This window comes from Geotrypetes seraphini, chromosome 3 (assembly GCF_902459505.1).
Source record: "Geotrypetes seraphini chromosome 3, aGeoSer1.1, whole genome shotgun sequence".
Classification (NCBI taxonomy): domain Eukaryota; kingdom Metazoa; phylum Chordata; class Amphibia; order Gymnophiona; family Dermophiidae; genus Geotrypetes; species Geotrypetes seraphini.
The window spans coordinates 110,352,246-110,369,505 of NC_047086.1; the positions used below are offsets into that span (position 1 = coordinate 110,352,246).

Here is a 17,260-nt window from a genome sequence, read left to right on the forward strand (position 1 = left end):
GATTTATATTCTATGAGCTTATGGAGAAGAAACTGCTGAGCATGTACCTTTGGGATTACATAGAGATGGAATCCTAAGAAAAAGATAAGTATGAATTATATAATCTATGTTATGGACATTTTATGAAAATATGTAAAAGGATCTATGAAGAACCTAGGTGTTGGTAAAAGATTTTTTATTTTACATACCCACTTTCTGATGGTACACAAAAATAGAAGTAATAGATCTGAGAGCTATTGTTATATGTTAGACATCTTAAGTTCTCTAGGCTAAGTTAAATTGACCACATGAACTGGCTACAATTTTGGAGTTGTCAGCACAGAAAAGACAAGAAAGATTGAGTAAAGGAATATATTATGAAGGAGTGCTGAAAAGTTAGCCCAATCAACCGACTTCCTAAATTATGAGTGTTATTTTGCCACTGTTGCTGAAGAGTGTTGTCTTATTTTCTGTTAAGTGCCAATTTGCAGATACAAAATTCTATGTTTTTTGACATTGTTTCAGATCATTGATTGAACCATGTTCAGGTCATTCTCTTCTTGGTTGGGCTGAGACCTTTTGAGCACCCCCTCATATAAGGTAGGGAAAGGGTGAGAGGGCATCAGGGGACATGGTATTTTTCTGGTGTTTATCCAATGAACATCTATTTAAATACTGTTGTATTTGAGTATTTTATTGGTGTTTATCAGTTAAAACATTGTATTGCAAATGCCGGCGAGAAGAGGTGTGGGCGCCAGCTGACTACCAACAGGATGTGCCTCTCGCAATGAGAGGCATGTTCTGTAGGCAGTCAGCACTGGCACCTTGCCTCTTGCAGCAGCTCCCCTCCCCCCCCATTGGCGGCTCAGGGCCCTGACTGTAGCACCTTCGGCGCATGTGCAGACATTGACGTGATGACATCAAGCATGCATGTGATGTCATCACATTGGCATCCACGCATTTCTGGATGCCTTCCAGTGGCAGCACGGGTTCCAGAAGTTTGCGAGACACTGAGTTCAAAATCTAAGATCAAAAATGCTATTTATAATTTCTATATGAGAGCCCTGCTGAAAAAATGGGATAGTGGGATTCCAGAACTTTTTAATTCTATCTGCTCAAAATCTCTCCAGGATCTCAATACACTTTCAACTGGACTGAGAACCTACTGGAAAAGGAGAACAAAGTCATACCATTTTCCTTATCCAAAGTAGTGAATTTAGGTAGTAGTTTCCACTTGGGTGAAAAAGCTACTTTGCTTTTCTCTCCATGGACTTTAATGAATTTTCAAAATAAATATGTGTGTGTGCTTTCCCTTTGAAAATTAGCCCAGGAAAATTTTCTGCACACATTTACATTACATTAGTGACTTTTATTCTACCATTACCTTGCGGTTCAAGGCGGATTACTTAAGAGGTTTTCTGGACATTTCCAGAAGAGTTACAGAGTTGAGCGGGTTACTTCAGGGGATTGAAATGCTTCCTGCTAACTAACTTGTACAGATATTTGCTTCTGAATTAAAATACATGTATACTTCTGAAAATTAAAAATTGGGCACAAGTTCCAAACTCCATGCCTGGGAGCCTCCACTCCCTCTGCAGCAGAAAGTAGTTATGCATGTAGTATTACCAACACATAAGGCAAACAATTTCATACAAACTAATTTCCTTGGTTAATGCACAGTTTCACCTGCAAATGTGGCTTTTAAAACTTTTCTTCCAAATTTCCCTGTACGTGTATAATTAAGCTCCAAGATCATGAATATATTTTTTGAGATGTTAATCAATTGGAACAGTTTGTATTCCAATGGGAACAACATTGATATAAGTTGACTTCCTGGTCCTTGATGAGTAGTCAATAAATTGATCTATCACCTGTTATGTTTAGAGAGTAAAGTCTAATTTAGGAATTGTTTTAGATCCTATGGGAAGATAATTTTTGTTATTGGTAATGTAAATACTCTCAGAATTATTTGTTACTTTCTTATACAAAAGAAAATGAATCGTCCTTCATTAATGTGGGCTAGAGGGATAATAAAGGGCTCCTTTTACTAAGGTGTGCTAGTGTTTTTAGCGCGCACTAACCACTCGCTAAATTAAAAATACTAACGCAAGTCCTATGGAGGCATTAGCGTTTAGCGTGTGTGGTATTAAATCGCTAGCGTACCTTAGTAAAAGGAGCCCAATGTAATTACAATATGTAAATTGAGGAATTTTCCTTTTTATTTTTGTGGATTCCATTTCTTTGCTGTATTAGCAGAACTTGAGATAAAAATGATATAAATAAAAAATAAATAAAACTTTTCTTCCCTATTAAATTAAAGCACAGGTGTCCAATATTACAAAAGGAACACTCCCATAGTCTGATGCCATTCAGGAAGAGATGATGACATATTTTCTCCAACAAATCTTTTGATTCTCTGAAGGACCTATTTGTCATACACTTCTCCCTCGGTATTCGCGGGGGATAGGGGGCAGAGCCAGACCACAAATTGAGAAAAACCACAAATATCTTCTCGTCTGGCTCTGACCCACCTTTGCCTCCCTCCTGCCTTCCCCCGGCATCCCAGCCTTACCTGGTGGTCTAGCAAGCTTTCGGGGCAGGAGCGATCTTCCTACGCTCCTGCCCCGTGCAGATCACCAAAAGGAAATGACTGCCGTGATTTCCCGTAATCTCTTGAGACTATGACGGGAGCTCACAGCAGCCATTTCCTATTGGCGATCTACACGGGGCAGGAGCGTAGGAAGATCGCTGCTGCCCCAAAAGCCAGGTAAGGCTGGAGAGAGGCAGGAATGTGATAAAATATGGGGTTCCCCCCAAAAAAAAATCATGAATATTTGAAACCGCGAGTGTGGGGAGGGGGAAGTGTAGTTCTGAAGTTGACAAAGTCGTCGTAGATACAAATGGGAACAAAGTTCAATCAAAGAATTTTGAAATGTCTGAGGTTAGAAGGAAGAGTGCCTAAATCTTTGAGAGGTGTACTTGTATCAGTGAACTAAAATTAAGAAACCAAGGTGGCGAGCCCAGTGTAAGAATAAAGCGTTGCTAGTTAATGGCAACAAAAGCATAACAACTGACAGCAGTATGAGAGAAAGGTAACTAAAATTAGAAGAAACCACTAGAATGTGAAGAAAGAAACCAATGCCAAAACAAATGTCCTGATTGGAACTGTGATTTCAAAACAACAGTTAAATGTAGCAAATGGAAAGTTTAGGAGGTTCAAATGTAAAGAGAAGGATGACCTGGAAAACAGGTTAAGGATAAAAGCCATAAAGCTGACATAGGGTGTGGCAGGAAATAACCCTGAGATATTTGTGAAGGAAATACTTAAACCACAACTCGGAGACTGGTTTGATTTCAGTGACAAGTGAAAGGAGCCACTGCATTGCATCAGCCAACCAGGCACCAAGGACACTGAACTTCTTCAGAAGGGTAAGAATAAACAGTCATAATATTTATAGTACAGTAGAGAAGCAAAAATTTGCTTCCTAAGCACAATGTACAAATATGCAATGCTTTTCCATGCTCACCTCCTGGTGTAAATGTGAGAGAGAACTTAAATTCTTCAAAGATATTTTCAAATTTTAGAAGCTGCAAAAAGCTTTGTGGTCAAGATCAGTGGTTCTTAAACCTGTCCTGAGGGACCCCTAGCCAGTCAGGTTTTCACGATATTCTTAATGAATATGCATAAGATAAATTTGCATGCCAACTACCTATGTTATAGGCAATCTTACTCATGCGTATTTTTTAGGGTTATCTTGAAAACCTGACTCGCTGGGGGACCCCAGGACTAGATTAAAACAAACTGAGGAAAGTGTATTTAATTATGTGGGCCCTAAGTTATGGAATGGCATTCTGTTGGAGCTTAGACAGGGGTGTTTGGGCCAAAGTTTAGTAAGCATTAGCATCTCCTTAAAACAACTTAAAATGGCATACCACATAATGTGCTGAGGCACCCTGAGTAAATTGGCAATCTGTGTGTGCAAACCACATATTAAAAAATATATCTTAATTATTCTGTGGAGGGGGCTGTGTCTGGGGATGAAAAGCAGGTGTGTAAGTGCAAATCAGCACAGCTACATTACTGTGTGCTAAGTAAAAGAGAACAATTAAGGAAAAAACAAGAGGGAGGGCTGCTGTTAAACTCAATAGTATTTTTGCTCCAGTTATGCTTCAAAGGCATCAAGGAAGAGAAATGTCTTTAGCTTCGTCTTAAAGTTATTAAGATTTGATTCTTCGCGGGGAAGCAGGGAGAGAGCCCATTCTCCACGATCACCTGTGCCATTGTCCCCCACACAGCTTCCGGATGCCGCCTCTGAAAACGGCTTATATAACAATGGCCAATATGTAATGATAATACCAACCCTCGCAAATCAACTGGATATAATCAACAAACTGGGTTGGAGTGTCAAAAGTGTATATTTCTTCAATAGGACACCTCAGCCCCACCACTCCACCGCTATGCCAACTCAAGAAAGCAGGAGATTTATGTGGTGCCTCATCATAGGTCATCCATTTTAAGTGCTGCGTGATATTTATTATGTTTTATAAAAGTTTTTTTAGTTTAAATAGTTCAATAATTTATAATGAAAAAGTTAAAGAGCTTGTATACTTAGCTTAAACACAGCCGAACCTGGGAGTCTGACCCGACATGTTTCGCACATATAGTGCTGTCTCAAGGGTCTCCCTGTGTAAAAAAAAAAAGTATAGGGAAGTTGTAGTGAACCCTTCTATATACACTACCTCCCCCCCAACATACTCGCATCAACTCCCCCCATCTCAACTCCATCTTACCGAGGCCGCCATTGTCATCCGACTCACAAGTAAGGTCTCTGTGAAAGATGGCGGTGGCGTCCTCGGCTCACATTTAAATTCAAAATCTTGTGATGTCATAACCACTCCCCCCAAAACCCTCATTGGTCCATTCAACCACCAGTCAAAGTAACCCATTCAACCTCCCCATTCAGCCCCCGAGGTTCCACCGTATCAAGTGAAAAAATCAACCTCTGCTCTTCCTCATTTAATCTCCGTAGATCTTTCCCACCATCCCTCCCCGTTATCCTTTTGATAACACGCCATCTTATCTGATCAACGTCATGATTATATCTATACCAGTGAGTTACCAAGGGTGCTTGGGTGACCTTATTAACAATGTGCGATTTATGTTCATTTAATCTGACCCTGATCTTGCGATTGGTCCGACCTATATAAACCAATTCACACGGACATACAATCGCATACAAAACGTCCTGTGAGTTGCAGTCTGTAACCGCATTGGAATGTAAATTCATTGGTCTACCCGGAACCCTCCACGAGTCACCTATGATAGTAGAGGGGCACCACTGACATTTACCACATGGTTCGTGGTGACCCCTCTCTCTCACCTCCCTTCTGCCGTATTTTAGAGAATTGCATCTCTGTCCCAATGTAATACCCCTGGAGTAGGCTATCCGGGGAAAATCCCGCAAAGGTGGGTGTAGTTGTACTATATGCCAGTGTTGTCTTAAAAGACCCACCACTAATTTAGAAACCTAGAAAAAGGAAGCACACAAGTCAAAGGCTCATTTGTCGCCCTCCCGGGTCCCTCTGGCTCACTCAAAAGAAATTCCCTCTGGGCAAATCTTGCCCTTAAATATGCTTGTCGAATGGATTTTTCCGGTTACCCCCTCTTACGGAATCTGTCATCTAACAATGCTGCCTGTCTTTTATATTCAGTCAGAGAAGAACATACTCTACAGGCCCGTAGAAATTGGGCAATGGGTAAGTTAAACCTTAATTTAAAGGGGTGAAAGCTGTCAAAATGTAAGATCGTGTTCCGTGTGACTGGCTTCCGGTATAGGGAAGTCTGAATCCTCCCTTCTTGTACCTGGATGTTAATGTCCAAAAACACTATTTAGGTAGAATGGCATGTCATGTTAAATTTTATGTTCTCATCCACCGTATTTAAATGGTGAAAAAACCGGTCAAGTTGTTCCCTGGTATCCTGCCAGATAAAAAAGATATCATCGAGAAACCGGCCCCAAAATGCAACTTGAGAATACCATTCTGATATATATATATGTTCCTCTTCAAATTTGGCCATATATAGGACTGCAACCGAGGGGGCCAACTTGGCCCCCATAGCCACCCCCTGGATCTGCTGGTAGAATTTCTGTTGGTATTGAAAGTAGTTACTCTGAATAACCCATTGGGCCAATTGCATGAGGAAGCCGGTAGATATATTTAAGGGCAAGATTTGCCCAGAGGGAATTTCTTTTGAGTGAACCAGAGGGACCCGGGAGGGCGACAAATGAGCCTTTGACTTGTGTGCTTCCTTTTTCTAGGTTTCTAAATTAGTGGTGGGTCTTTTAAGACAACACTGGCATATAGTACAACTACACCCACCTTTGCTGGATTTTCCCCGGATAGCCTACTCCAGGGGTATTACATTAGGACAGAGATGCAATTCTCTAAAATACGGCAGAAGGGAGGTGAGAGAGAGGGGTCACCACGAACCATGTGGTAAATGTCAGTGGTGCCCCTCTACTATCATAGGTGACTCGTGGAGGGTTCCGGGTAGACCAATGAATTTACATTCCAATGCGGTTACAGACTGCAACTCACAGGACATTTTGTATGCGATTGTATGTCCGTGTGAATTGGTTTATATAGGTCGGACCAATCGCAAGATCAGGGTCAGATTAAATGAACATAAATCGCACATTGTTAATAAGGTCACCCAAGCACCCTTGGTAACTCACTGGTATAGATATAATCATGACGTTGATCAGATAAGATGGCGTGTTATCAAAAGGATAACGGGGAGGGATGGTGGGAAAGATCTACGGAGATTAAATGAGAAAGAGCAGAGGTTGATTTTTTCACTTGATATGGTGGAACCTCGGGGGCTGAATGGGGAGGTTGAATGGGTTACTTTGACTGGTGGTTGAATGGACCAATGAGGGTTTTGGGGGGGAGTGGTTATGACATCACAAGATTTTGAATTTAAATGTGAGCTGAGGACGCCGCCGCCATCTTTCACAGAGACCTTACTTGTGAGTCGGATGACAATGGTGGCCTCGGTAAGATGGAGTTGAGATGGGGGGAGTTGATGCGAGTATGTTGGGGGGGAGGTAGTGTATATAGAAGGGTTCACTACAACTTCCCTATACTTTTGTTTTTTACACAGGGAGACCCTTGAGACAGCACTATATGTGCGAAACATGTCGGGTCAGACTCCCAGGTTCGGCTGTGTTTAAGCTAAGTATACAAGCTCTTTAACTTTTTCATTATAAATTATTGAACTATTTAAACTAAAAAAACTTTTATAAAACATAATAAATATCACGCAGCATTTAAAATGGATGACCTATGATGAGGCACCACATAAATCTCCCGCTTTCTTGAGTTGGCATAGCGGTGGAGTGGTGGGGCTGAGGTGTCCTATTGAAGAAATATTCACTTTTGACACTCCAACCCAATTTGTTGATTATATCCAGCCTCTGAAAACGGGACATTTCGGTGTCCCGAAGCTGTGCGTTGAGACGGGACAGAGGATCTGAAAAAGGGACGGTCCTGTTCAAAACGGGACATATGGTCACATTATTGTTATTCCACGGTTGCCTGTACTTTGTAGGTTCCTTTTTTGTTTAAAAATAAAAATTGATTACACATAAAAAGTGGCATGGACCTCAGATTTTTAAGGACGTGCGGGTTTAGATCGGCGAGGTCTGTAAGGTCTGCATTTTATCCCTTCCCTACTGCAAGCAATGCAGTATCCTAGGATATCTCATACTGGGCAAGTTTTTACCAGCAGTTTTTGTTAGTTGGTTACCTGTTATATGTTTTATTAATCAAAATAAGTGTTTCTCTTTTTAAAGGTGTACGTGCAATTGTAAAACTGTGCTCACGATTACTTGCCATTGAATATTCTGGACATTCTGATTTCAATATTTTGTATTTATTACAAAATTCAATACAATTTTACTGACAAAATCATCAGACGTCAACACCTGATCTACTGACGCAGCAACGGCATCAGAGGTCACCTGATCCACTGGCATGTGGGTGCGCCTCCCTCCACATACAACGACCTGGCTGTACGTGAAAGTCCGTTTCCACTATAAGCAGGGACAATGTAATTAAGAGTCAGAAAAAGCACTATGTTATAAACAAAACAGACTGACTCTGTAACAGTAACACAACCCCAGAGGAGGACTCGTTATACAAAAAGTTAAGCTCAGAGATATAAAACTCTGAAGAGGGAGAGGTAACCCCCTCTTAGGGAAAGAGTTTATCTTCCAATCATTGCTTCATAATTGTGACAAACGAGCCCAACTTGGGCTCGTTTGTCACAATTATGAAGCAATGATTGGAAGATAAACTCTTTCCCTAAGAGGGGGTTACCTCTCCCTCTTCAGAGTTTTATATCTCTGAGCTTAACTTTTTGTATAACGAGTCCTCCTCTGGGGTTGTGTTACTGTTACAGAGTCAGTCTGTTTTGTTTATAGCATATGTACGTGAAAGTCCACATATCCATGCGCCAGTAGATCAGGTGACCTCTGATGCTGTTGGGCCTAAGCATATGTCAAATGAGAGGTTTTCTGCATCAGCCAGGGCAGATTTCAAATGTGGCTCTGTTGTATTATTAAAGGGAAGAGGAGGCGGTACTTGGATGTCTGGGAAGATCATAGATACGTTGTTGATCACTGAGAGGCTCGTACAACTCGCGCGTGAACCCTGCAGGAACTACTTCCCTCCCCGCAAACCTCGCTCCTGTGCAGCGCTTTCCGTCTTCGGCGTCCCGCCCTCCTCTGACAACTTCCTGTTTCCATCAAGCGAGACTGAGTCTGAGGGGACGGGACACTGGAGCAGAGAAGTTGTGGGATTGGTGGTAGGTGACTTCAGGTATAAGTTTGACGGACAACAGTGCTTGAGAGAGGTGCTTGATCGCAGACAGGGGAGGAGAGCTCCACTCGCTGAATACCGGGGGAGGGTTTGGGGCTCAGCAAGTGAGAGGGTAGCCGAATGCGTGTGACTTGGTATGTTCTCTGAACTAGCTCAGGGTAGCAGTTAGCGGGGCATTTGTTCGTTTTAGGGCCTATTAGTTGGCATCACCTTTCTAGCGCAACAGCCGTCAGGTTCGTAACGTTATAAATGACGGTAGATTGGGAGACCAGCAAATACTGTTCTATAAACGTGTGGCAGCTCTTCGTAGAGGTGGCTACACGCTGGAAGACTAGCAAGATACCTAAATGATCGTATCTGAACCCAAGGGTTTTGGTACCCATACTATCTAAGGAAATTGATGGCGATTATGAGCCCTTAGGGAAGTTTAGTCCAAGGAAAGCCTAAAGTAAGAGAGAGGAGTACACACACTCCACAGTAATGTAGAACAAGCATGTCAAACTCGAAGGCTGACATGGGCTAAATAAACAAGGTTTAAGTTTATGTGGGCCACAAAAAAATAGCAAAAACGTAATTTTTCATATAAACTTAGGTTTGTTTAGAAAAGTATAGTATAAAAAAAAGAACAAAAGCAACGATAAAATTGTTTTCTTCCTGACATTTGGCATCTCTTCTCTGCTACTAAGTTTTCCTATTTTGGGGAAAATCTTGTCTGCAGTGATTACTTTTAAAACTCACCCAAGGTGAATATTGGTAATTTTGGATCTGATAGGAGACTTATTTCCTTTTATAAGTGTAATTAACTGCTCACATTGATAAAATGGAAATAATTTCTTATGTAAATTTTTGAGTATTTTCAAACCTGGCTGGCAAATATTTGTAAAATTCAAGCAAGCCAACTTCACTGTATTTTGTCTTCAAATCTGAATCACACTGGATCTCAATTACTTCCATTTGCATATGATTAGGTATTGATTCTATATTTATTGAGAAAATCAAAGGCCTAACCTCATATAGCTATGCAGATGACATCACCATTCTCATACCTTTTGATCAACCCAAGCCTTCTATGACAAACACACTACTCCGAACATTAGAAACAGTAGTAACATGGATGAAAGATCATAAGCTGAATCCAGACAAAAAAATTCATCCTCCTCGAAAATAACTAAGTCCCAACCATAACCAATATAGAAATTAACTCAATCAATTAACCCATTCAACCCACGCTAAAACTACTAGGAATGACAATAGATAGATGCTGCACCATGCAATCACAAATCAATAAATCATTATGAGAAACTTAAGACAAGTTCGAAAATTCTTCGATAGAACACAATTCCGGCTCTTAGTACAATCCCTAGTCCTAGGTCTTTTAGACAGACTATTGCAACATTCTATACCTCCCCTGCCCAGCAACAATGATAAAACAACTACAAACAATCCAAAACACAGCACTGAGACTTATCTTTTCATTGAGGAAGCACGACCACATCACAGAGGCTCAACTCACACTGGCTTCCAATTCTGGCAAGAATACTATTCAAATTCTACTGCCTACTATTTAAAACCATAAATGGTGACAGCCCAACCTACCTGAACAACTGCCTCATCTAAACTACATCAACTAGACATAGGAAAACCCACACTCCATTCACGCACCCTCCTATCAAAGAAGTCAAACGGAAAAAACTATATGATGGCCTCCTAGCCACACAAGCAGCAAAACTCAACAACCAAATCTCCAATTTACTGATAATGACCCCAGACTACAAAACATTCAGAAAAGAAATAAAGACCCTACTTTTCAAGAAATTCCTGCAAACGATTTAATACCGCTAGCTCCTTCCCACTCCCAATACCTTCCCAATTCCCCAAAGCAACCTCATCCACAAATTACCAGATATCTTCTTTTTGTAATACGTTTTTTGTAATTTTTTTGTAATCTGCCTTGAACCACAAGGCAATGGCGGAATAGAAATCTCTAATGAAATATAATGTAAAATAAAGAAAACTTGTCTTCCAAAGATTTAAAATCTGCAAATCTTGTTTCAAACCGAGTTCTAAGGCTTAAAATTTTTTCTGCGTATTTTTGATACAATGCATTTTTACCTAAACTTGATTTGTTTATGTTGCATGTCGGAAAGTACATTAAATCTTCATTTTTAAACTGCTTTTTCCAAAGAACTAGCTTACATTGGAATGCTTTAACTTGATCACACATGTTTGTAATGATCTGATCTTTTCCTTGCAGTTTTAAATTTAAATCGTTTATTTTGTTATATCAGCCATGAAGGATAAATCTTGTAACTATACTGGATCAGAAAACAACCTTGTGTCTTTATTTCAATATCAATATGGCATACATTTTTAGTTATTAAAAACTGACATTTCTTCTTTCAAGTCCCAGAATTGTTTAAGGACCTTGGAGCATGATAGCCAATGTACCTCGGTAAAGTAGGACAAACCGGAATATTCGTTTTCTAATTCACTTAAGAAAGCAGAAAATTGTTGCTGATTTAATCCTCAAGATCTAATAAAATTAATCTTCTTTTTTTTTTTTACAAATGTCGACACATTTTCCATGTTTATTATCTTTGTGCATAATACTTCTTGATGTATAATGTAATGCGTATGATAAATCTTGGATCCGTCACAAGTTTCACTTTAGGTTTTTCGCAGTAATGCCACAAAACTTGATTTTTCCAGCCATTGAAGGAGCTCCAGGTTAGTTTTGAAAGAGGTAAATTGTATTTTTGCAGAAGTTCATAAACACAGTTAAATATATCGTGTCCTGTTGTAGTGCCACGCATTGGTACTAGTTCCAATAATTCCTCAAAAATGTACGAAGAAATACAGCTAACTGAGCTATGCCCCCAATGTCAGTACTCTCGTTACAGGCAATGGAAAATGCTTCAAAACTAGATGATTTTGCTTTGATCTAATTACTTAAATTGCCAGCCAAATTAGTAATTCTTTCTGCAACAGTATTTCGAGACAAAGAGATTGTTTGAAAAACCTTCACACTTCCAGGACAAACAATTTCGGCAGCTTTAATTAAACATTCCTTGATGAAATCCCCTTCGGTATAAGGTTTCGAGTGTTTAGCTATCAACTCCGACAAGGTGTAGCTTGTATGCACCATTGCTTCACTTTCTTGTGATACTTTTCCTTTTGGATGTAATGAATATTAAAATACTTAATTTTTTTTAAAAAGTAAGAATTTTGCATATGGCAGCATTTTATATAAAAAATATATACAAGAGTGGAACCTGTTCTTAATTCCGCCTATAACTACATATATTTTACAAAGTATTCACTGCTTGTTGGTAGCACATACTTCTGTGTTTATATCTCTCCAGGCTGTTTTATAAAGAACATACTAATGCAGGGCTTGAGAAATCCCAGATGTCGGGTCACTATGGTGACTAGAAGTTTCCATTTGGCACTGGGACTTTTGTATCACTTCATTTCATGAGAGCCACTACTATAAGCTCCATGTGACTGATCCATGTAGCACAGGGTCCCTTGCATTAGACTCTGGTTCTCAAATTTAGTTAGACTACGAGAACTGCAAGAGTTCTATATAGCATTCCTCAGAATCAGAGAGAGAGAGAGTGAACCTTGCCGCGTAGGTAGGAGGAAGTTCAGTGTTTATCTACTTCCAGCAGATGGCGGGTTGTGTGGGCTGCTCATCTGGCTTGCTGGGATAAGTGTAGAAAGCTGTTCTACAAGCATAAATCCATGATTAAATTACCCCCATTTTGTAAATATTTTTTGTTTCCCAAGTTTTCCGGATGCAGGTATTTCTCATTAGCCTTGCAAAGGTCTTCGTTTCTTTTGCAACCATTGTTTAAAGAGTGCATGTTAAAACCCATTGTTTTTGTACTACTACATATTTTTGTTTTTCCAGATGATGAGGAACAATTCAGAATAAGGAAGCTGGCTGTGAGTGCAGTTATATTCAGAGTTTTAGAATAAGAAGATGAACACAGGATCAAGTGGTGGGCAAAGTAATAAAAACAAAGGTAGCTAGACCAGTTTTAATACATAATTTTATAGAATAGATTTGTTCACGATGAATTGTTTGTTCACTCTTTCCAAAAATACTACAACTAGGAGGCATGAAGCTACTAAGTAGTAGATTTACCCCCTCTTCTACGAAATCGTGCTAGCGTTTTTTTAGCGTAGACAGCTGCACTGAATGGCCCGTGCTGCTCCCAACGCTCATGGGAACTCAATGAGCATCGGGAGCAGCATGGGCCATTCAGCATGGCTCTCCGTGCTAAAAACCGCTAGTGCGGTTTCATAGAAGATGGGGTTAAAGCAAACTGGAGAAAATATTTCTTCACAAAATGAATAATTAAACTCTGGAATTCGTTGCCAGAGAATGTGGTGAAACCATTTAGCAGGGTTTAAAAAAGGCTTGGCTAATTTCCTAAAAGAGAAGTCTATAGGCCGTTATTGAGATGGCTTGGGGAAATCCACTGCATATGATCTGTTTTACTAGTTGGGATCTAGTTAGGTACTTTGGACCTGAGTTAGCCACTGTTGGAAACAGGATGCTAGACTTGATGGATCTTTGGTCTGTCCCAGTATAGTAATTCTTATGTTCTTATCCTCTCTCAGAAACAGATTTTCCAGATAATATAGAATTTAATAATTTAATTTCAGTGAAAAATGGATTTTCCTTACAGGTTCATTTTCGCTGTACATCTTGATAATACTTAATTTTTAAATAGATAAAGGGGAAAAGAGTCAGTTTTCTGCTATAAAGATAGAGAATGAAATCAAGTAAGACCTCACATTTCCAGTCAGTAGTTTCCTTAGTGTCCAAATGCACATCTGTATAATTGAATTTTATATCCTTTCTATCAGCAGATAGAATAACTGACTTTTCCCAGGATCATCAGTGGTATAAGGGCAGGTGCTCTGTGGGAAAAGTCCAATATTTCTCTACCTCCAGCAGAGGTGGGTTATGTGGGATGATCACCAGGTTCCTGGCCTAGCATCTAGTCCTATAGACTAGGGCTGTATCGCTTGGTAAAGCCCAACAGCCTTGCTCCCAGAGGCTCCTGTGGAAAATAACGTGTTGAGCCTGTTGGCTTAAAGTCTCAAGGGGCCCCCCTCCTCAAGTACCCTGCAGCTCTAAGCAGCCAAAAAGAATTGTTTTAAAAGTTTAATTTGGCCAAGCTGCCTGGTCTAGTACTATTCCCTTGTTTTTAGGGAGCTAAAACTAGTGTAAATAAAAAAATCTAAGGAAAAACCCACACCCAAGAGCCAATCGGGTGTAGAGGACAGCTTCAGAACAGGCAGTTGTTAGCTTCTAACATTTAACCGGCAAGGTCAGTGTCAAGCAGATTTCCACAATTACTCATTGCTAGGAGCTGGGTTAGTCAGCCTTCAGCTTCTGGATCAGTCTTCACTTCTGTTATTGAGTGGGAATACTAAGAGAGTGGTTTTTCAGCGATAGGAAGGAGGGGTCCTCAATAGAAACAGGGGCCTTAGTCCAGAAATGGCCCAGGGAGGAGCCATTGTACATCTTTCTGCCATGGCCCCTGATCAGCCAGGTTCTTTTGAGAATAGCATGACATCCCTTCAGGCATCTTTGGATTGACCCTGAAGGCTTTGGTATGTGAATCTTATCTAGCTCTTGTTGGGAACCCCCGCTTCTCCTTTCTAAAGTTTGTGGGCTGCTCTCCATTTCCCTTCTGGCTTATGGTTTGGACTTAGTGTAGATGGAGATTTTCGCCTACAGTCAAGAGGTTGCTTAAGGAGATCAGTGCCTTACCCCTCCTGTTTTTACACGCTTTGAGGAAAACAAATTCTGCTGAAAACCATTTTGTACTTTTATGATAGTTATACACTGTACTACTACTCCTAATCATTTCTATAGCGCTACTAGACATACACAGTTCATCAGAACATAGAAGAGACAGCCCCTGTTCAAAAGAGCTTAAAATCTAGTCAAGATAGACAGACTGGACAAGAAGGTGCATCAAAGTACAGTGTTCAGGTGGAGGAATTACAAAGAGAATGATAAGACAAATATTGGTGCTTAGAAGGTAAATCGGAGTTTGAAATTGAAAGCATCTAGTATGTACCAAGTATTTTACATAAGATAAATTCCAGTTATTTAAATAACTTCCATATTACCGTATATACTCAAATATAGGATGAGATTTTGGGGCCAAAAAAGGCCCAAAAATGGAGGTCTCATCCTATATTCGGATCATCACCCAGTGACCACCCAACACCCTCCTGGATTTGCTGCAGGCCTGCCGTTAGGCCAGGACAGGAGGAACCCCTTCCCGTCTCCCTTCCCAGCCGATACTAACAATTATCCCCCTCCTCACTCCCTCTGTCACGTACATTTTCCCTGGTGATCCAGCAATGTATCCGCTGAACCCCTCCTGCCAGTCTCGCAGCCAGCGGCGCAGCTGGGCCGGCACGCAGGAGCGAGCTTTTCGAGCTCCCGCCCGGCCCTGTGCCACTCCCTGAAAGGCTGCTGCCAGTTCTCGTGGGACTGTGGCTCTCGCAGCAGCCATTCAGGGAGCGGTGCAGGGCCAGATGGGAGCTTGAAAAAAGCTTGCTCCTGCATGCCGGCCTGGGTGCACTGCTGGCCGCGAGATCAGCAGGAGGGATTCAGCGCAGGATACACTGCTGGACCACCAGGGAAAAGGTAAGCGATGGGGGGGGGAGGTGTAATTATTAGTGTCGGCCGGGACGGGAAACGGGAGGGATCTATCCTGTCCCGGCCTACCACTAGACAAATAGAGGGGGAAGAGAGTATAAGGAAGGAAGGGGAGAGGGGACAGGGTGCAGAGCCTGGCAGGAAGTGAAGGGGTCTGGGTTCAGAGGTTCCTTCCTTATGCATTCATTATTGTCTGCTTCATAGCAAATAATAAAGTTAAGCAGAATCAGACCTTGCAGCAGAAGCAGATCCAACTTCAGCCAATCAGTTACCTGATTCTGACCCTAAACTTGCCTTTCTGCAGCTACTCAGGCAGTGGTTTAATAACTGTGTAGTGGAAGTTTCTTCATCTACAATGGGAAGAAGATGCCTGGAATGTATATTGAGGGGATATAAAGCAAGAAGAAACTGTTGACAAAGACACTGAGGATGTACAGTTGAGAGAGCAAAGAAATATTCAAAATGGACTTATGAGTTGTGGCAAAAGATATTTTTCAGTGACAAAAGTACTTTCTGCTTCTTTGGAGACTGGACTTAAACACGTATATAAAGTGATTTCCAGGTGAAGAATGCAAGTCAAAATGTTTGTGTCTGTCAAAACCAAAAAAAGTGGGGAAGGAGCACTAGTCAAACTGCTGCAGGGACAATTAGTTTATTAAAGTTTCAACAGATTTCAAAATTAAAATTACAAGTATACATATATAACATATGCACAGGATGTGGCAGGCCGTGTTGGGTTTCAGTTTACATTACAATCTGAAGGACTGGGGTCCAGTATATATTTTATTATAAAGGACTTGTGTATGCCTGTGGTGGTAGATACTTGGACCAGTCTCCTGGAAGAGGTGGTAGAGGCAGCGTATGTCTGAATTCAAGAAAGCCTGGGATAGGTACATGGGATCTCTTAGAGGAAGAGATAATGGTTACTGCAGATGGACAGAGACTGGATGGGCCATTTGGCCTTCATCTGCCATCATGTTTCTATACTAGCTATAAATTAAACTGGCATGTTTCCCTTTCCCTGCTGTGATTTGGCTCAATGAAAGCTTGAGCCAAGTCCTACAGGAAGTTCAAGTCCCACAAAACTTAGGGCTCCTTTTACTAAGCTGCATTAGGGCATTAACGCGAGAAATAGCATGCGCTGAATTGCTGCGCATGCTAGATCTTAAACGCCAGCATTGAGCTGGCATTAGTTCTAGCCACGTAGCGCGCGGTAATATCCTGCGTGCGCTAAAAATGTTAGCGCACCTTAGTAAAAGGAGCCCTTAGTACTGCAAAACTATGTGAATTTCCTGCTTCACATGGCTCAAGCTTTTAATGAACTGAAACTTAGGACCTCTTCTATCAAACTGCGCTAGCAGTTTTTAGCGCAGAAGGCTGCGCTGAATGGCCTGCGCTGCTCCCGACGCTCATAGGAACTCTGAGCGTCGGGAGCAGCACGGGCCATTCAGCGCTGCTCACCGTGCTACAAACTGCTAGTGCAGTTTGATAGAAGAGGCCCTTAGTGTTGAAGGCAGAAGCATGTATTTTATGGCAGCACAAATTTTTTTTTTTAAAAAGGAACATTTTGAGGCAAGACATCCTGGGTGCTAGGATACAATTTCTAGGCAACCTGGTGCCTGAGATTTGTTGATCCTTAGTCTAAGGCAAAAAAAGGAGAGGGTAAATAAATCAGGCTTATAATGTACCACTGCAGGGAGATAA

The 17,260-nt window shown here is 41.1% G+C and overlaps 1 protein-coding gene across 8 annotated transcripts in view; it reads left to right on the forward strand.

Annotated features, from left to right (window-relative positions):
- The first annotated feature begins 7,018 nt into the window (after positions 1-7,018).
- The window catches only part of GCFC2 (GC-rich sequence DNA-binding factor 2), a 120,321-nt gene continuing 110,079 nt past the window's right edge, over positions 7,019-17,260 (forward strand). For 2 of the 8 annotated variants that reach the window (XM_033937489.1, XM_033937493.1), the window contains exons 1-2: positions 8,606-8,862; positions 12,776-12,890. In XM_033937489.1, coding sequence (XP_033793380.1) covers positions 12,848-12,890 — 43 coding nt within the window. In that variant the 5' untranslated portion in view covers positions 8,606-8,862; positions 12,776-12,847. Of the gene's footprint in view, positions 7,038-8,603; positions 8,863-8,895; positions 8,997-12,775; positions 12,891-17,260 lie in introns of those variants that run through there. The other 6 variants (XM_033937492.1, XM_033937494.1, XM_033937490.1 and 3 more) reach the window with 6 other exon arrangements.